We start from the raw sequence: 21,449 nt of genomic DNA, 5'->3' as shown, positions 1-21,449 counted from the left end.
ATTTACTTTGCACCACTGACTCCTCCACAGGTCACTTTTCCACCTTACAGCATTCTTTCAAACTCTTGTACATCATGATGATCAAAGTCTAACATAAGCAGGAGGGCAGGCGGGACGGTGGCTCAGCGGTTAGCACTGTCGCCTCACAGCAAGAAGGTTGCTGTTGGTTGACTTGAAGGTCATTCATGAGTTTATATATATATATATATATATATATATATTCAGTTTATCACACCTTTAAAAGAAATGATTAAGAAAAACAAATGACCTTTATTGAGAACCTGGTCTCACGGCAAGTCGTAATTCAGCAGCACGAAATACAAGTATACATGAATCTACTGGTTCGTGATATTGTGATAAAAAGTGCCTCATTTTTGTCACAGCTGCACAAATTCATTCTCATTCATTCCGTGATGGCTGCACGAAATTAAAAGTGGTCGGGGTGGTTATGGTTAGAGTGGGGCAAGGAGTAGGTTTAGGAATAGGGAATTAAAAAAAGCCCCATCACGAAATTTGGCTCATTTCGTCACGGGAACACGAAAAAAAATGTGAGACTGGGCTGCTATTGAACACGCCACAAACCTTTAAGCCCCCATCACACACAGCAAGAATGCACAGGAACCAGGCGGAAACAGCAAAAATTGCCTTAATTGGATGCAGTCAGGAGGGAAAGAGGCGTGGTCAGCCGTGTCAGAACACATCCAGATCACCTCGTCCACTCCTGCACGATGGAATCCAGAGTGCATGTGGACAACAGGTAGATGACACAGACTGCTGTCAGATGGCCATAAAAGGTGCTACAGACTGCCCAATGTCCAAATGTCTGGATGGCAAACACGGGACGGAGTGGGAGGGAGCGCTGTCCTCCTCCCGTTGCACAGGACCTGCTGGTACTGACACCGGAGTACAACCAGCGTATGGACTGGACTCATGCCATATGTGTCAAAGCTGCGTCTGACGCACGCTGTGACTTCTTGGCCCACTGCCAGCAGACTTCAGCAAAGGTGTCGAGTGGCACGTGTGCGCACATGCACACGCTTAGTGGCTCACGCAGCTGTTATGAACACACACACACACACACACAGCTGAGTGACAATTCCAGCCCACGCGAGTGCATGGCGAACAAAGAACGGCGTCCAGCTGGGATCACAGCAGGTGGGATCGTCACGACGATGTGCGTGCTGCTGCATGAATCAAAGACACGCTCGTGTCAGGAGGCCTTTTAGATGGTGATCAGGTAATAATATGCATATTACAGCTGTGAGATCCATTCAGCTCCGTGCCTGACGTGCGCTATGACACATTATTGCACATGAGACCACGGACAGGCGCAGCGGCACACAATGTTTTCGGTGTGATTGTGCGCAGTTCACATTCACGGTAAATGATGAATGTCTGCCACATACATGTTATTACATATCAACATTTTCTTTGCCCGCCCTGGCCCGGGTCCAGTGGAGGTGGACATCTGTGGCACAACAGGCTTTGCTGTGACCGCGATCAGATTGTTTCAGATGCTGTTTGCATGCTGTCAGAATATGTAGATGCAGAAACTGCATGTAGACCACCATCAGATGTGCGTGGCATCTTGATGGCACCGAGAGTGTTTTGAACATGTGCAACACACTCGGGACAGCGAATGGCACCAAATATGTAGATGCTCACAGACTGCCGTCCGTTGATGTTCAGAGCGCACCTCAATATTTCCTGATTGTGGCCGGATGTGTCCTTCTGAGGCCATTCGGCCTCAATGGCCATATGTGTGATGGGGGTATTAATTACAGCTTCACATCAACATCAGTATTTAAAGAACTGTACATTTAATTCTCAGCCACATTTGTCTTCACTTTTCTTCACTTTTATTCATTCATTTGGTTTTTGTTTGTATTTGGAAATCTTGTGCATTATTGGTTCCCTAAGATGTAATATTCTCAAGGCTACGTCGACGTTGGACTGATCCCAGAGGGATCATGGGACATCCGGATTGAGGAAGTGGCTGAAGCTGGAAATTTCTTGGCTCTGCGAAGCGACAATGCAGACAAGTATTTTCTGAATGGCGGCTGGACGATCCAGTGGAACGGCGATTACAAAGCAGCCGGTGCCGTGTTCACCTACAAAAGAACAGGACACCTGGAGAACCTGACTTCTTCTGGTCCTACCTTGGAACCTTTGTGGATTCAGGTAAACTAATATATGAATAGCAAAAGAAAAAATTTAACTTGGACTGTTTTGAGTTTATTTTGACCCATTAGAAATGTTCCACAGTATGAAAACCTGGACTAACCACCGGCACAAGTGGACCTCATGTCCTACATACGTACCAGTCAAAGGTTTGGATGCACTTTCCTGAATGGGGAAGAGCTTTGACTGGTTACAGTATGTAGGACCTGCTGCCTCAAATAGCCATAAACGCAGTTTGCCAATGAACATAAATTCATTGATACCAGCTTGTGGGTTCCAGCTTCTCTTTCAGGAGACCAATCCAGGAGTGCGTTATGAATACACAATCAGTCAAAATGTCTCCGAGGAAAATAACATCCCTGTGTTGAGTTTCTTCTGGAAATATGGTTCGTGGACACCCTGCAGTGCCACCTGTGGAACGGGTAAGACCGTTTTAGTCTTGTTGAGTTTATTTGGCAAAACAAGCCTTTCTGTCTGTTGTAGCACTAAATCAACTAGATCCTGGATACATCTGTCCAAGTGCCCAAATTTGCTTTCCTGAGATGTCCTGAACAGAATCTGAGATAATTTAGTCATTTTCCTTTTGATTGTGTTGACTTCATAAAGTCTGATCCATATTCTTGGTTTAGTCCAGAATTTATAGGCACCTTTTTTTTAAAGCTATTCATCTTCCAGCACACAGCCCTGTAGTAGTGACAGAAGAGTCACTGTAGCATCTGAAAACTACAGTCAAAGGTCACATAAAACATAATCTGGATGATATATAGGACACATGCACGATGCAAGGGCATCTGGGGGTGTGTCCAACTTCACAATGCTATATACACAGCACATAATTATCAGACTCGATGGTCACGATTGGCTGGACTCAGACAAACAGCTGTGAAGTTTAAAACAGTTTACTGAGAGACTTAGGTGGGGTCGGTACACGTGAAGGCAGTCCAAGAGAAGCAGTACAAAAGTCATCAGGCTAAAGGCGTGGTCAGGTAAACAGACAGGTGATCAAAAAGCACCACGAGGCAGGCAGGACTAGAAAACCACACGAACAGAGCTGGAAAGAAGGCACAAGGCACATTGATCTGGCGAGAAGCAAGTGTAACCAGTGAAGCTTAAATACACCCAGATGATGAGCTACAGATTAGGAACAAGGGTGTGTTGCCAGAACAAGGGTGTGGCCAGACAGAGTGCAACGCCCACCACCAAGCACCAAGAGACAAGCAAAAAAGATGACAAAGAGGGACAGAAAAAACCCAAGCAGGAAAAAAAGACCAGCAAGAGAACTAACATGCAACAAAACCAATCAAACACAATAAACTAAAAAGAACAGAACAAGCAAAACACAATGCAAACAGTCTGTCAGGATCCCAGTCCAGAACTGGCTGGACACAAATGCAGGACTCAGACACAAAAAGATAAGTTCAAAAGGTTTTACTCGTTCAACTGACAGGGTTCGGTTCACAGGATAGCAGATCGAGAAAAGCAACAGTGTCCAAAACAGGAGGAGATAGGCGAGCTCAAAACACGACTGAAAAAAACAGTACATGGCAGGACATGAACAAGGAGACTAGGACACTGTGAAAAAAGGCTGGAAATGCTGGCATGGAGCACAAAATCTGGCGGTGACAAGAGGGAAACGTGCTGCTTAAATAACAGGTGTGATGAGGGAAAATCAGACACAGGTGCAGGGGAAAGAGCAGGAGCGGGCGTGGCACACAAACATTTTCCAGACACTCCCAAACCAAACACTAACAGCAAACAAGAAACAACAGAAAAAATACATCAATATTTAGTAGATCCTCCTTTTGCAGAAATAACCCATATTTTCCAATGCGAGTCTGGATTCTGGTTGAAGGTATTTTGGACCATTCTTCTTTACAAAACATCTCAGGTTTGTTGGTTTCCGAGCATGGACAGCCCGCTTAAAATCACACCGCAAATTTTCAATAATATTCAGGTCTGGGGACTGAGATGGCCATTCCAGAATGTTGTACTTGTTCCTTTGTATGAATGCCTTAGTAGATTTTGAGCAGTGTTTAGGGTCGTTGTCTTGTTGAAAGATCCAGCCCCAGCGCAACTTCAATTTTGTCACTGATTCATGAACATTGTTCTCAAGAATCTGCTGATATTGACTGGAATCCATATCAATCAATTTTTTTATATAGCGCCAAATCACAACAAACAGTTGCCCCAAGGCGCTTTATATTGTAAGACAAGGCCATACAATAATTATGTAAAACCCCAACGGTCAAAACGACCCCCTGTGAGCAAGCACTTGGCTACAGTGGGAAGGAAAAACTCCCTTTTAACAGGAAGAAACCTCCAGCAGAACCAGGCTCAGGGAGGGGCAGTCTTCTGCTGGGACTGGTTGGGGCTGAGGGAGAGAACCAGGAAAAAGACATGCTGTGGAGGGGAGCAGAGATCAATCACTAATGATTAAATGCAGAGTGGTGCATACAGAGCAAAAAGAGAAAGAAACACTCAGTGCATCATGGGAACCCCCCAGCAGTCTACATCTATAGCAGCATAACTAAGGGATGGTTCAGGGTCACCTGATCCAGCCCTAACTATAAGCTTTAGCAAAAAGGAAAGTTTTAAGCCTAATCTTAAAAGTAGAGAGGGTGTCTGTCTCCCTGATCTGAATTGGGAGCTGGTTCCACAGGAGAGGAGCCTGAAAGCTGAAGGCTCTGCCTCCCATTCTACTCTTACAAACCCTAGGAACTACAAGTAAGCCTGCAGTCTGAGAGCGAAGCGCTCTATTGGGGTGATATGGTACTACAAGGTCCCTAAGATAAGATGGGACCTGATTATTCAAAACCTTATAGGTAAGAAGAAGAATTTTAAATTCTATTCTAGAATTAACAGGAAGCCAATGAAGAGAGGCCAATATGGGTGAGATATGCTCTCTCCTTCTAGTCCCCGTCAGTACTCTAGCTGCAGCATTTTGAATTAACTGAAGGCTTTTTAGGGAACTTTTAGGACAACCTGATAATAATGAATTACAATAGTCCAGCCTAGAGGAAATAAATGCATGAATTAGTTTTTCAGCATCACTCTGAGACAAGACCTTTCTGATTTTAGAGATATTGCGTAAATGCAAAAAAGCAGTCCTACATATTTGTTTAATATGTGCTTTGAATGACATATCCTGATCAAAAATGACTTCAAGATTTCTCACAGTATTTCTAGAGGTCAGGGTAATGCCATCCAGAGTAAGGATCTGGTTAGACACCATGTTTCTAAGATTTGTGGGGCCAAATACAATAACTTTAGTTTTATCTGAGTTTAAAAGCAGGAAATTAGAGGTCATCCATGTCTTTATGTCTGTAAGACAATCCTGCAGTTTAGCTAATTGGTGTGTGTCCTCTGGCTTCATGGATAGATAAAGCTGGGTATCATCTGCGTAACAATGAAAATTTAAGCAATACCGTCTAATAATACTGCCTAAGGGAAGCATGTATAAAGTGAATAAAATTGGTCCTAGCACAGAACCTTGTGGAACTCCATAATTAACTTTAGTCTGTGAAGAAGATTCCCCATTTACATGAACAAATTGTAATCTATTAGACAAATATGATTCAAACCACCGCAGCGCAGTGCCTTTAATACCTATGGCATGCTCTAATCTCTGTAATAAAATTTTATGGTCAACAGTATCAAAAGCAGCACTGAGGTCTAACAGAACAAGCACAGAGATGAGTCCACTGTCCGAGGCCATAAGAAGATCATTTGTAACCTTCACTAATGCTGTTTCTGTACTATGATGAATTCTAAAACCTGACTGAAACTCTTCAAATAGACCATTCCTCTGCAGATGATCAGTTAGCTGTTTTACAACTACCCTTTCAAGAATTTTGAGAGAAAAGGAAGGTTGGAGATTGGCCTAATTAGCTAAGATAGCTGGGTCAAGTGATGGCTTTTTAAGTAATGGTTTAATTACTGCCACCTTAAAAGCCTGTGGTACATAGCCAACTAACAAAGATAGATTGATCATATTAAGATCGAAGCATTAAATAATGGTAGGGCTTCCTTGAGCAGCCTGGTAGGAATGGGGTCTAATAAACATGTTGATGGTTTGGATGAAGTAACTAATGAAAATAACTCAGACAGAACAATCGGAGAGAAAGAGTCTAACCAAATACTGGCATCACTGAAAGCAGCCAAAGATAACGATACGTCTTTGGGATGGTTATGAGTAATTTTTTTCTCTAATAGTTAAAATTTTGTTAGCAAAGAAAGTCATGAAGTCATTACTAGTTAAAGTTAATGGAATACTCAGCTCAATAGAGCTCTGACTCTTTGTCAGCCTGGCTACAGTGCTGAAAAGAAACCTGGGGTTGTTCTTATTTTCTTCAATTAGTGATGAGTAGAAAGATGTCCTAGCTTTACAGAGGGCTTTTTTTATAGAGCAACAGACTCTTTTTCCAGGCTAAGTGAAGATCTTCTAAATTAGTGAGACGCCATTTCCTCTCCAACTTACGGGTTATCTGCTTTAAGCTACGAGTTTGTGAGTTATACCACGGAGTCAGACACTTCTGATTTAAAGCTCTCTTTTTCAGAGGAGCTACAGCATCCAAAGTTGTCTTCAATGAGGATGTAAAACTATTGACGAGGTACTCTATCTCCCTTACAGAGTTTAGGTAGCTACTCTGCACTGTGTTGGTATATGGCATTAGAGAACATAAAGAAGGAATCATATCCTTAAACCTAGTTACAGCGCTTTCCGAAAGACTTCTACTGTAATGAAACTTATTCCCCACTGCTGGGTAGTCCATCAGAGTAAATGTAAATGTTATTAAGAAATGATCAGACAGAAGGGAGTTTTCAGGGAATACTGTTAAGTCTTCAATTTCCATACCATAAGTCAGAACAAGATCTAAGATATGATTAAAGTGGTGGGTGGACTCATTTACTTTTTGAGCAAAGCCAATAGTCTAATAATAGATTAAATGCAGTGTTGAGGCTGTCATTCTCAGCATCTGTGTGGATGTTAAAATCGCCCACTATAATTATCTTATCTGAGCTAAGCACTAAGTCAGACAAAGGTCTGAAAATTCACAGAGAAACTCACAGTAACGACCAGGTGGACGATAGATAATAACAAATAAAACTGGTTTTTGGGACTTCCAATTTGGATGGACAAGACTAAGAGACAAGCTTTCAAATGAATTAAAGCTCTGTCTGGGTTTTTGATTAATTAATAAGCTGGAATGGAAGATTGCTGTTAATCCTCTGCCCCGGCCCGTACTACGAGCATTCTGACAGTTAGTGTGACTCGGGGGTGTTGACTCATTTAAACTAACATATTCATCCTGCTGTAACCAGGTTTCTGTAAGGCAGAATAAATCAATATGTTGATCAATTATTATATCATTTACCAACAGGGACTTCGAAGAGAGAGACCTAATGTTTAATAGACCACATTTAACTGTTTTAGTCTGTGGTGCAGTTGAAGGTGCTATATTATTTTTTCTTTTTGAATTTTTATGCTTAAATAGATTTTTGCTGGTTATTGGTGGTCTGGGAGCAGACACCGTCTCTATGGGGATGGGGTAATGAGGGGATGGCAGGGGGAGAGAAGCTGCAGAGAGGTGTGTAAGACTACAACTCTGCTTCCTGGTCCCAACCCTGGATAGTCACGGTTTGGAGGATTTAAGAAAATTGGCCAGATTTCTAGAAATGAGAGCTGCTCCATCCAAAGTGGGATGGATGCCGTCTCTCCTAACAAGACCAGGTTTTCCCCAGAAGCTTTGCCAATTATCTATGATCTATGAAGCCCACCTCATTTTTTGGACACCACTCAGACAGCCAGCAATTCAAGGAGAACATGCGGCTAAACATGTCACTCCCGGTCCGATTGGGGAGGGGCCCAGAGAAAACTACAGAGTCTGACATTGTCCGACGTGAATTACAATCTTACCAAATTTACGCTTAGCCTTAGCCAGCAGTTTCAAATTTCCTTCAGTGTCGCCTGCTCTGGCCCCCGGAAGACAATTGACTATGGTTGCTGGTGTCGCTAACTTCACATTTCTCAAAACAGAGTCGCCAATAACCAGAGTTTGATCCTCGGTGGGTGTGTCGTCGAGTGGGGAAAAATGGTTAGAGATGTGAACGGGTTGGCGGTGTACACAGGGCTTCTGTTTAGGGCTACGCTTCCTCCTCACAGTCACCCAGTCAGCCTGCTTTCCCGGCTGCTCGGGATCTGCCAGGGGGGAACTAACGGCGGCTAAGCTACCTTGGTCCGCACCGACTGCAGGGGCCTGGCTAGCTGTAGAATTTTCCATGGTGCGGAGCCGAGTCTCCAATTCGCCCAGCCTGGCCTCCAAAGCTACGAATAAGCTACAATTATTACAAGTACCGTTACTGCTAAAGGAGGCCGAGGAATAACTAAACATTTCACACCCAGAGCAGAAAAGTGCGGGAGAGACAGGAGAAGCCGCCATGCTAAATCGGCTAAGAGCTAGTAGCTACGCTAACCTAGCGGATTCCTAAAAACACGCAAAGTGAATAATGTGTAAATAATTTAGAGGTGATTCAGCAGAAGGAGTGCTTTAGTTAAGGCACGTAAAGATTACACTGGGAAACAAATCGTAATCTAGATAACTAGATCAATCTAACTGCGCAGATTAAACAGCTAACAGATACAGAAAAACACCGCTGTGCTCCGGAACAGGAAGTGATACAATACCGCAGTGAGAGCCAACCACCATCATATGACCCTCAACTTTAACAAGATTCCCAGTACCTGCACTGGCCACACAGCCACACAACATGATGGAACCACCTCCAATTTTTCCTGTAGGTAGCAAGTGTTTTTCTTGGAATGCTGTGTTCTTTTTCAGCCATGCATACTGCCCCATGTTATGTCCAAATAACTCAATTTTAGTTTCACGATGTCCACAGCACCTTATGCCAAAATGAAGCTGGCTTGTGTATGCAGAAAAGGCTTCATCTGCATTACAACATCATACAGCATCTTCTTGTGCAAAGTGCGCTGTATAGTTGAACGATGCACAGAGACACTATCTGTAGCAAGATCATGTTGTAGGTCTTCGGAGCAGGTCTGTGGTTTGACTATGACTGTTCTCACCATCCTTCACTTCAGTTTATCTGAGATTTTTCCTGGCCTGCCACTTCGGGCCTTAACTAGTACTGTGCCTGTGATGTTCCATTCCTCACTATGTTCCTCACAGTGGAAACTGACAGCTGAAATCTCTGAGATAGCTTTTTGTATCCTTCCCCTAAACCCTGATATTGAACAATATTTGTTTTCAGGTCCTTTGAGAGTTGTTTAGAGCCTCCCATGTTGCCACTCATTAGAAGAGATGCAAAGAGGGGAAACATTTGCAAATGGCCACTTTAAATACCCTTTCTCATGACTGGATTCACCTGTGTAAGGAGGTCAAGGGTCAATGAGCTTACCAAATCAAGTTTGTGTTCCAATAATTAGTGCTAATTATTCAAGGGTGCCCAAATTTATGCACCTGCCTGATTTTGTTTAAATAATTATTGCACACTTTCTGTAAATACTAGAAATTTCATTTCACTTCTCAAATATCAGTGTGTTTGTATATTTAACTGAAATTTCTGATCCAGACAACCAATGATTTATAAAGGAAAATCATGGAAATCATCAGGGGTACCCAAACCTTTGCATACAACTGTGTGTGTTTATATATATATATATATATATATATATGTATATGTGTGTGTGTCCTGGTAGTCAGTAGGACATAGTGCCAAATCACAACAAAGTTGCCTCAAGGCACTTCACACAAGTAAGGTCTAACCTTACCAACCCCCAGATCAAGAACACAGATCACAGTGGTAAGAAAAAAACACCCTCTGATGATTTGAGCAGACCAGACTCAAGGGGTGACCCACTGCTCAGGCCATGCTAACAGGTACAAGGTTTTTACAAAGTTTTACAAAGCTGAAGAAATAGAAAACAGGAAAAAGAAAGGGCACCAAAACAAAGGGCATTATTGAGATGAGCACTTAGTCATTGACAGAGGGTTGTCCAGCACCCTGGAAGACCCTCTGCTTGAGCCATGCTACCGACACAGCTGACAATACAAATATATATAGGAAATTTTTGGAGTCCATGCTGGTGTCCAGGACAGGGGGCCTGCAGAACCCACTCCCATCTCTGGATGGAGCTGCACCTTAAACAGAGAGATAAACAAAATCAGGCAGCAGAAAGACAAGAAATACAGTATAATTTGTCAGCATTAAACAACCAGAAAAACAGAAGAAATACTAAGGCGATCGCCGGCCACTAACCCTAAGCTTCACTAAAAGACCCAGAATTAGATAAAGTTGAGGCCGCGGCACGCTCCGTTTACTAATAAAATGAATTTAACCCCCTACCCTACCACCCGCCTCATTTTGGCTTGACAGTATCTCACAAATAAAAAATGAAATTTTCCATCGATGGGATATACAGGCTTAGAAGGGGTTAAAAGAGTAACAAGCATAGTAACATACTATGCCAGTATGCTAGCCATACGAAAGGGAAAATATTTATTCAGTGTTTATCCACCAAAGCTGCCTGAGGTGAAGCACACATGTCCTCATCTTCTGGTATCACCAGAATGGTTGCACAATGCAACATGGCACAATGTTGTCAAGAGATGGGGAAACAAAAATCTCGTTGCTCAGCAAAAACAGCAACTGGAGGAGGACATCCATTCAGGGAAATCTACCAAAATGGGTTCCATCTGCTGGAGAGGGAATTGTGTGGTCCAAGTGAAGTGTTTGAATACATGCTGTGACCACCTCATCTCCTACATTTGCAAAGTTTTGCTGTGTGACACTTGAAGAACTTGGATCAGGTTGGAGCCAAAACCACATGATTGGGACAGACTGAAACATGATGCCTGTGACTGACTTCATATTTGAAGTTGGTTGTTTCTTATCTCACTGCTCTTCCAGGGGTTCAGAGGCAGATTGTCCACTGTGTGGAGAAAACAACTGGGATTGTGGAGAAGCACTTCTGTGACCCGCTAACCCAAGCTGACGACAGACAAATCAGCTGTAAGAAGGAGGCGTGTCCAGCTGTGTGAGTCATTTATATTTCTGCACCACATATCACCGTGTAATCAATGAGGTAATACTACCCATGGGCATGAAGGCAGTGCCCAGTGACAACAATCCCACATTTAAACCTCAATGACCTTGACCTTCACCCAAATGATTGACCTCTTTTTGACCTTGTCAACCTGATTCTGGACTCCACCTAGGTGTGCTACATTTGATACAAATTGACTTGAAAATCAAATTCCTTGATCTTAACCAGAATTTATCTTTCATGTCAATTTCTGGGTCAACCTTCATTGACACACCAGGAAACAGCAGGAGGACCCCAGAGGAGTCGCTCCGACATGACCGTGACAGGCGGGGTTGGTTAGGACACAAATGCAAGGCTCACACAAACAGCTCTGGATGAAAGACTTTAGTGGCGAGGTTAGCCAAAGGTCGGTACATGGGAAGGAAGTCCAAAAACCACAGCATCACTACAACAATCATCAGCTTAGCAAGGTTGGAACAAACGGGCAGGAGGTCGACACACGATGAGGCAGGCCAGGACTATGGAATACAAAACCGAGAACTAGGAAGAAGGCACAAGGCTCATCAAATCTGGCGAAGAAACAAAGCAGAATGAGCAGTATATAAACACCCAATGATGAGCAGCAAAATGAGAGCAGGTGAGCGTGGAAAGCACCAGAAGAGTGGAGAGGAGAGAGAAACGCCCACTGCGAATCCAGTGGTGGGCACAGATAACCAAAAATTAACTTCGATAACGATAATCAGATAACTGAAAAGTTATCTTTGATAAAGATAAACCGATAAACCCGCCCAAAAATGTATCGGAACTTACAGATAATCGATAACCGATAAATTCCCAGTATTGGCTCTAGTACATTTGCAATTACTAAGAAGCTGAATTCAGTCATTCATTATGTAAACCAACCGTTAATGTAACGTGTGTCGTGTGTTGGTTTAAAAATAATGTGCTTTTGTAAAATATTCCATTTTTATTTGTTAAAAACAGGCATTTTTATGGAGCCCTGGAAGTGTCATCGCAAAATGTTTTGCATGCGGAGAAAATGTTTGATGATGTGCGCACATTTTATGATGTTTGAAACGTGCACTCAATATTAGTAAGTAAGTAAGTAAATTTATTTATATAGTGCCTTTCACAGACATAAGTCACAAAGCACTTCACAGGTTAAAATGCAATAATAATAGTGAAAACAGCTAAAACAAAGGACAAGGTTAACAATTGGTCAGTTCTGAAAAGCCTTATCTTGACACATAAATGTTGGCTTTACCTGTGCGTGTTTTGGCCATTTTTCAGATGATTTTTCATTCGTGAGGAGTAGTTTTTTGGACCGAGTTTCAGGTTAATCACGCGTCCTGCATCGTGTAGTGGAGTAACAAGCTTTAAACATCTCACGACCACCTCCTGCTGCTGAAGAGCTACAAAGCATCCAACCGCAGAGCTGTCTTGTAATGTTTTTTTGTTGTTGTTGTTTTGTTTTTAAACTAATTTGTAAAAAAAAAAAAAAAAAAAAAAAAAGCCATTTGCAAAGCCCAAAAGTTGATTTGACCACCATCTGATATAACCAGGTCAAAATAAATAGAACACTGCCATCTACTGGTGCCCAGACGCTTAGTACTTGGGGCGAATACTGCCATGAACACTACTGGCCAGTAGATGGCCGTAGCAGCCTTGAAAACTTGCCAAACAAAATTCCAGATAATCCGTCTGCTACATTTAAGATGCGTGGAATTTTAAACACAAATACAATAACATCTATAAACCCCAGAGAATAATTCATGAGAGTTTTTATGCACTAGAGTTTAAGGCTGTTGTCCGTGGAGCCTGAACAGAGTGTCTGAATGCATTTGTCCTGTTGTGACGTTTGAGATTACCCTATGCTACCCATAATGCATTGCTGCCAGGCAAAGCATGTGCTCACAAAACCTTAAAAATTAGCACATTAATTTAAAACGAAAACATATAGCTGATATTTTCACTTTATAAAACTTCAGACATGACAGTAATTTTAATAACTTGTCCAAATGAGTAGGTTAAAATTTGAAAAAAATGTATGCCTCTGGATGACTTGGGTGATATTGCGGTTATATCACTACGGTGTTAAAGGTCTCCTTTACCTACAGAGGATAGAGCAGGTTTTTAATGAAAACAGCTCTCTTCTGTTTGCAGAGGGTAGCACAATATACCTATTAGGAAACTTTTAACAGGTAGGTCTCAACTGCTTTTAAGTTTTAAAAATGTTTTTCACTGTTCAGGTTGGTTTAGTACGTTATCGGTCTAAACGTTATCGGTTGGCAATTAGTCCGATGATGGTTTTTAAAGTTATCTAAAAAAATAATCCGATAATGAAAACATTATCTTCGATAATTATCTGTTATCGGATTATCGGAAGTGTGCCCACCACTGCCGCCAATGAACCAGAAGCTCAAAGTGCTTCTGGCCTTGTTGTGTTGTTTACAATGTTGCCTCACACACACACACACACACACACACACACACACACACACACACACACACACACACACACACACACCATGTCAGGTCTGGCGGGAGTTGAACCGAGGATCCTCTGGTGTCAAGCCTAATGCTTAACCATAAGATATCACCTCCATGTGTCAGGGTTGTGAGTCGTTGAGTGTCGTTATCTGTCAGGGTTGTGAGTGTTTGTTGTGAGTCTTTGTTGTGTGTCATTGTTATGTGTCGGGGTTGTGAGTCTTTGTTTTGTGTTTTTGTTATCTGTCGGGATTGTGAGTCTTTGTTGTGTGTCAGGGTTGTGAGTCTTTGTTGTGTGTCATTGTTATGTGTCGGGGTTGTGAGTCTTTGTTTTGTGTTTTTGTTATGTGTCAGGGTTGTGAGTCTTTGTTGTGTATCGTTGTTATCTGTCGGTTGTGAGTCTTTGTTGTGTGTCGTTATGTCAGGGTTGTGAGTCTTTGTTGTGTGTCGTTATCTGTCAGGGTTGTGAGTCTTTGTTGTGTGTCATTGTGATGTGTCAAGGTTGTGAGACTTTGTTGTCTGTCATTGTTATGTGTCAGGGTTGTGAGTCTTGTTGTGTGTCATTGTTATGTGTCAGGGTTGTGAGTTTTGTTGTGTGTCATTGTTATGTGTCGGGGTTGTGAGTCTTTGTTGTGTCTTTGTTGTGTGTCAGGGTTGTGAGTTTTGTTCTGTGTCATGTTATCTGTCTGAGTTGTGAGTTTTGTTCTGTGTCATTGTTATCTGTCTGAGTTGTGAGTCTTTGTTGTGTGTCAGGGTTGTGAGTCTTTGTTGTGTGTCATTGTTTGTGTCAGGGTTGTGAGTCTTTGTTGTGTGTCGTTGTTATGTGTCGGGGTTGTGAGTCTTTGTTGTGTGTCGTTGTTATGTGTCGGGTTGTGAGTCTTGTTTTGTGTCGATGTTATGTGTCGGGGTTGTGAGTCTTTGTTGTGTGTCGTTGTTATGTGTCAGGGTTGTGAGTCTTTGTTGTGTGTCATTGTTATGTGTCAGGGTTGTAAGTCTTTGTTGTGTGTCGTTATGTGTCAGGGTTGTGAGTCTTTGTTGTGAGTTGTTATCTGTCGGGGTTGTGAGTCTTTGTTGTGAGTCTTTGTGTGTGTCATTGATATGTGTCAGGGTTGTGAGGCTTTGTTGTGTGTCATTGTTATGTGTCGGGGTTGTGAGTCTTTGTTGTATGTCAGTGTTGTGAGTCGTTGTTATCTGTCAGGATGGGAGTCTTTGTTGTGTGCCGTTGTTATGTGTCAGTGTTGTGAGACTTTGTGTGTGTCGTTATCTGTCGGGGTTGTGAGTCGTTGTGTGTCATTATCTGTCAGGGTTGTGAGTCTTTGTGTGTGTCATTGTTATGTGTCAAGGTTGTGAGACTTTGTTGTCTGTCATTGTTATGTGTCAGGGTTGTGAGTCCTCTTGTTGTGTGCATTGTTATCTGTCGGGGTTGTGAGTCCTTTGTTATGTGTCAGGGTTGTGAGTCTTTGTTGTGTCGTTGTTATGTGTCAGGGTTGTGAGTCTTTGTTGGTGTGTTCATTGTTATGTGTCGGGTTGTGAGTTTTGTTGCGTGTCATTGTATCTGTCGGGGTTGTGAGTCTTTGTTATGTGGTCAGGGTTGTGAGTCTTTGTTGTGAGTTATTATCTGTCAGGGTGTGAGTTTTGTTGTGTGTCATTGTTTATCTGTCGGGGTTGTGAGTCTTTGTTATGTGTCAGGGTTGTGAGTCTTTGTTGTGTGTCATTATGTGTCAGGGTTGTGAGTCTTTGTTGTGTGTCATTGTTATGTGTCAGGGTTGTGAGTTTTGTTGCGTGTCATTGTTATCTGTCGGGTTGTGAGTCTTTGTTATGTGTCAGGGTTGTGAGTCTTTGTTTGTGTCGTTGTGCTGTGTCAGGGTTGTGAGTCTTTGTTGTGTGTCGTTGTTATGTGTCGGGGTTGTGAGTCTTTGTTGTGTGTCGTTATGTGTCAGGGTTGTGAGTCTTTGTTGTGAGTTATTATCTGTCAGGGTTGTGAGTTTTTGTCATTGTTATCTGTCGGGGTTGTGAGTCTTTGTTATGTGTCACGGTTGTGAGTCTTTGTTGTGTGTCAGGGTTGTGAGTCTTTGTTGTGTGTCATTATGTGTCAGGGTTGTGAGTCTTTGTTGTGTGTCGTTGTTATGTGTCGGGTTGTGAGTCTTTGTTTTGTGTCGATGTTATGTGTCGGGTTGTGAGTCTTTGTTGGTGTCATTGTTATATGTCAGGGTTGTGAGTCTTTGTTAGTGTCAGGGTTGTGAGTCTTTGTTATGTGTCAGGGTTGTGAGTCTTTGTTGTGTGTCATTATGTGTCAGGGTTGTGAGTCTTTGTTGTGTGTCAGGGTTGTGAGTCTTTGTTGTGTGTCATTATGTGTCAGGGTTGTGAGTCTTTGTTGTGTGTCAGGGTTGTGAGTCTTTGTTGGTGTCATTGTTAGTGTCAATCAATCAATCAATCAATCAATTTTTTTATATAGCGCCAAATCACAACAAACAGTTGCCCCAAGGCGCTTTATATTGTAAGGCAAGGCCATACAATAATTATGTAAAACCCCAACGGTCAAAACGACCCCCTGTGAGCAAGCACTTGGCTACAGTGGGAAGGAAAAAACTCCCTTTTAACAGGAAGAAACCTCCAGCAGAACCAGGCTCAGGGAGGGGCAGTCTTCTGCTGGGACTGGTTGGGGCTGAGGGGAGAACCAGGAAAAAGACATGCTGTGGAGGGGAGCAGAGATCGATCACTAATGATTAAATGCAGAGTGGTGCATACAGAGCAAAAGAGAAAGAAACAGTGCATCATGGGGACCCCCCCAGTCTACGTCTATAGCAGCATAACTAAGGGATGGTTCAGGGTCACCTGATCCAGCCCTAACAATAAGCTTTAGCAAAAAGGAAAGTTTTAAGCCTAATCTTAAAAGTAGAGAGGGTGTCTGTCTCCCTGAGTCTTTGTTGTGTCTTTGTTGTGTGTCGGGGTTGTGAGTCTTTGTTGTGTGTCATTATGTGTCGGGGTTGTGAGTCTTTGTTGTGATTTATGTGTCGGGGTTGTGAGTCTTTGTTGTGAGTTATGTGTCGGGGTTGTGAGTCTTTGTTGTGAGTTATCTGTCGGGGTTGTGAGTCTTTGTTGTGTGTCATTGATATGTGTCAGGGTTGTGAGGCTTTGTTGTGTGTCATTGTTATGTGTCGGGGTTGTGAGTCTTTGTTGTGTGTCAGGGTTGTGAGTCATTGTTATGTGTCAGTGTTGTGAGTTTTGTTGCGTGTCATTGTTATCTGTCAGGGTTGTGAGTTTTGTTGTGTGTCATTGTTATGTGTCGGGGTTGTGAGTCTTTGTTGTGAGTTGTTTATGTGTCAGGGTTGTGAGTCTTTGTTGTCAGTCTTTGTTGTATGTCATTGATGTGTTTTCGGGTTGTGAGTCTTGTTGTGTGTGTCAGGGTTTGTGTCATTGTTATGTGTCAGTGTTGTGAGGCTTTTGTGTGTCATTGTTATGTGTCAGGGTTGTGAGTCTTTGTTGTGTGTCAGGGTTGTGAGTTGTTATCTGTCAGGGTTGTGAGTCTTTGTTGTGTGCCATTGTTATGTGTCAGGGTTGTGAGTTTTGTTGTGTGTCATTGTTATCTGTCGGGGTTGTGAGTCTTTGTTGTGTGTCAGGGTTGTGAGTCTTTGTTGTGTGTCATTGTTATGTGTCAGGGTTGTGAGTTTTGTTCTGTGTCATTGTTATCTGTCTGAGTTGTGAGTCTTTGTTGTGTCAGGGTTGTGAGTCTTTGTTGTGTGTCATTGTTATGTGTCAGGGTTGTGAGTCTTTGTTGTGTGTCATTGTTATGTGTCGGGGTTGTGAGTCTTTTTGTGTGTCGTTGTTATGTGTCGGGGTTGTGAGTCTTTGTTTTGTGTCGATGTTATGTGTCGGGGTTGTGAGTCTTTGTTGTGTGTCGTTGTTATGTGTCAGGTTGTGAGTCTTTGTTGTGTGTCATTGTTATGTGGGGTTGTGAGTCTTTGTTGTGTGTCATTGTTATGTGTCAGGGTTGTGAGTCTTTGTTGTGATTTATGTGTCGGGGTTGTGAGTCTTTGTTGTGAGTTATGTGTCGGGGTTGTGAGTCTTTGTTGTGAGTTATCTGTCGGGGTTGTGAGTCTTTGTTGTGTGTCATTGATATGATATATGTCAGCGTTGTGAGGCTTTGTTGTGTGTCATTGTTATGTGTCGGGGTTGTGAGTCTTTGTTGTGTGTCAGGGTTGTGAGTCATTGTTATGTGTCAGTGTTGTGAGTTTTGTTGCGTGTCATTGTTATCTGTCAGGGTTGTGAGTCTTTGTTGTGTCTCGTTGTTATGTGTCAGGGTTGTGAGTCTTTGTTGTGAGTTGTTATTATGTGTCAGGGTTGTGAGTCTTTGTTGTGAGTCTTTGTTGTATGTCATTGATGTGTGTCGGGGTTGTGAGTCTTTGTTGTGTGTCATTGTTATGTGTCAGTGTTGTGAGGCTTTGTTGTGTGTCATTGTTATGTGTCAGGGTTGTGAGTCTTTGTTGTGTGTCAGGGTTGTGAGTTGTTATCTGTCAGGGTTGTGAGTCTTTGTTTTGTCATTGTTATGTGTCAGGGTTGTGAGTTTTGTTCTGTCATTGTTATCTGTCTGAGTTGTGAGTCTTTGTTGTTGTCAGGGTTTGAGTCTTTGTTGTGTGTCATGTTATGTGTCAGGGTTGTGAGTCTTTGTTGTGTGTCGTTGTTATGTGTCGGGGTTGTGAGTCTTTGTTGTGTGTCGTTGTTATGTGTCGGGGTTGTGAGTCTTTGTTTTGTGTCGATGTTATGTGTCGGGGTTGTGAGTCTTTGTTGTGTGTCGTTGTTTGTGTCAGGGTTGTGAGTCTTTGTTGTGTGTCATTATTATGTTCAGGGTTGTGAGTCTTTGTTGTGTGTCGTTATGTGTCAGGGTTGTGAGTCTTTGTTGTGAGTTGTTATCTGTCGGGGTTGTGAGTCTTTGTTTGTGTCGATGTTATGTGTCAGGGTTGTGAGTCTTTGTTGTGTGTCATTGTTATGTCGGGTTGTGAGTCTTTGTTGTATGTCAGTGTTGTGAGTCGTTGTTACTGTCAGGATGGGAGTCTTTGTTGTGTGCCGTTGTTATGTGTCAGTGTTGTGAGACTTTGTTGTGTGTCGTTATCTGTCGGGGTTGTGAGTCTTGTTGTGTGTGAGGGTTGTGAGTCGTTGTTGTGTGTCATTATCTGTCAGGGTTGTGAGTCTTTGTTGTGTGTCATTGTTATGTGTCAAGGTTGTGAGACTTTGTTGTCTGTCATTGTTATGTGTCAGGGTTGTGAGTCTTTGTTGTGTGTCATTGTTATGTGTCAGGGTTGTGAGTCTTTGTTGTGTCATTGTTATGTGTCAGGGTTGTGAGTTTTGTTGCGTGTCATTGTTATCTGTCGGGGTTGTGAGTCTTTGTTATGTGTCAGGGTTGTGAGTCTTTGTTTGTGTCGTTGTTATGTGTCAGGGTTGTGAGTCTTTGTTGTGAGTTATTATCTGTCAGGGTTGTGAGTTTTGTTGTGTCATTGTTATCTGTCGGGTTGTGAGTCTTTGTTATGTGTCAGGGTTGTGAGTCTTTGTTGTGTGTCATTATGTGTCAGGGTTGTGAGTCTTTGTTGTGTGTCATTGTTATGTGTCAGGGTTGTGAGTTTTGTTGCGTGTCATTGTTATCTGTCGGGGTTGTGAGTCTTTGTTATGTGTCAGGGTTGTGAGTCTTTGTTTGTGTCGTTGTTATGTGTCAGGTTGTGAGTCTTTGTTATGTGTCGGGTTGTGAGTCTTTGTTGTGTGTCGTTATGTGTCAGGGTTGTGAGTCTTTGTTGTGAGTTATTATCTGTCAGGGTTGTGAGTTTTGTTGTGTGTCGTTGTTATCTGTCGGGGTTGTGAGTCTTTGTTATGTGTCAGGGTTGTGAGTCTTTGTGTGTGTCGTTATGTGTCAGGGTTGTGAGGCTTTGTTGTGTGTCATTGTTATGTGTCGGGGTTGTGAGTCTTTGTTGTATGTCAGTGTTGTGAGTCGTTGTTATCTGTCAGGATTGTGAGTCTTGTTGTGTGCCGTTGTTATGTGTCAGTGTTGTGAGACTTTGTTGTTTGTCGTTATCTGTCGGGGTTGTGAGTCTTTGTTGTGTGTGAGGGTTGTGAGTCGTTGTTGTGTGTCATTATCTGTCAGGGTTGTGAGTCTTTGTTGTGTGTCATTGTTATGTGTCAAGGTTGTGAGACTTTGTTGTGTGTCAGGGTTGTGAGTCTTTGTTGTGTGTCATTGTTATGTGTCAGGGTTGTGAGTTTTGTTGCGTGTCATTGTTATCTGTCGGGGTTGTGAGTCTTTATGTGTCAGGGTTGTGAGTCTTTGTTTGTGTCGTTGTTATGTGTCAGGGTTGTGAGTCTTTGTTGTGAGTTATTATCTGTCAGGGTTGTGAGTTTTGTTGTGTGTCATTGTTATCTGTCGGGGTTGTGAGTCTTTGTTATGTGTCAGGGTTGTGAGTCTTTGTTGTGTGTCATTATGTGTCAGGGTTGTGAGTCTTTGTTGTGTGTCATTGTTATGTGTCAGGGTTGTGAGTTTTGTTGCGTGTCATTGTTATCTGTCGGGGTTGTGAGTCTTTGTTATGTGTCAGGGTTGTGAGTCTTTGTTTGTGTCGTTGTTATGTGTCAGGGTTGTGAGTCTTTGTTGTGTGTCGTTGTTATGTGTCGGGGTTGTGAGTCTTTGTTGTGTGTCGTTATGTGTCAGGGTTGTGAGTCTTTGTTGTGAGTTATTATCTGTCAGGGTTGTGAGTTTTGTTGTGTGTCATTGTTATCTGTCAGGGTTGTGAGTCTTTGTTATGTGTCAGGGTTGTGAGTCTTTGTGTGTGTCAGGGTTTGAGTCTTTGTTGTGTTCATTATGTGTCAGGGTTGTGAGTCTTTGTTGTGTGTCAGGGTTGTGAGTCTTGTTGTGTGTCATTATGTCAGGGTGTGAGTCTTTGTTGTGTGTCGTTATGTGTCGGGGTTGTGTCTTTGTTTTGTGTCGATGTTATGTGTCGGGGTTGTGAGTCTTTGCTGTGTGTCATTGTTATGTGTCAGGTTTGTGAGTCTTTGTTATGTCAGGGTTGTGAGTCTTTGTTGTGTGTCAGGGTTGTGAGTCTTTGTTGTGTGTCATTATGTGTCAGGGTTGTGAGTCTTTGTTGTGTGTCATTGTTATGTGTCAGGGTTTTGAGTCTTTGTTGTGTGTCATTGTTATGTGTCAATCAATCAATCAATCAATCAATTTTTTTATATAGCGCCAATCACAACAAACAGTTGCCCCAAGGCGCTTTATATTGTAAGGCAAGGCCATACAATAATAATGTAAACCCCAACGGTCAAACGACCCCCTGTGAGCAAGCACTTGGCTACAGTGGGAAGGAAAACTCCCTTTTAAACAGGAAGAAACCTCCAGCGAACCAGGCTCAGGGAGGGGCAGTCTTCTGCTGGGACTGGTTGGGGCTGAGGGAGAGAACCAGGAAAAAGACATTCTGTGGAGGGGAGCAGAGATCGATCACTAATGATTAAATGCAGAGTGGTGCATACAGAGCAAAAGAGAAAGAAACAGTGCATCATGGGAACCCCCCAGCAGTCTACGTCTATAGCAGCATAACTAAGGGATGGTTCAGGGTCACCTGATCCAGCCCTAACTATAAGCTTTAGCAAAAGGAAAGTTTTAAGCCTAATCTTAAAAGTAGAGAGGGTGTCTGTCTCCCTGAGTCTTGTGTGTGTCGTTATGTGTCAGGGTTGTGGTCTTTGT

General features: G+C 42.6%; 1 protein-coding gene across 2 annotated transcripts in view; it reads left to right on the top strand.

Moving 5' to 3' along the window:
- LOC117521670 (A disintegrin and metalloproteinase with thrombospondin motifs 7) overlaps window positions 1-21,449 on the top strand; it is a 220,760-nt gene that overhangs the window by 89,134 nt on the left and 110,177 nt on the right. For both annotated transcript variants that reach the window (XM_034183002.1, XM_034183010.1), the window contains exons 15-17: window positions 1,937-2,181; window positions 2,462-2,603; window positions 11,113-11,239. In XM_034183002.1, coding sequence (XP_034038893.1) covers window positions 1,937-2,181; window positions 2,462-2,603; window positions 11,113-11,239 — 514 coding nt within the window. The remainder of the gene's footprint in view (window positions 1-1,936; window positions 2,182-2,461; window positions 2,604-11,112; window positions 11,240-21,449) is intronic.

Source organism: Thalassophryne amazonica, chromosome 2 (assembly GCF_902500255.1).
Source record: "Thalassophryne amazonica chromosome 2, fThaAma1.1, whole genome shotgun sequence".
NCBI classification, from domain to species: Eukaryota; Metazoa; Chordata; class Actinopteri; order Batrachoidiformes; family Batrachoididae; genus Thalassophryne; species Thalassophryne amazonica.
Note: the sequence above shows the minus strand (reverse complement) of the source record. Positions and strands in the feature narration are given on the sequence as shown.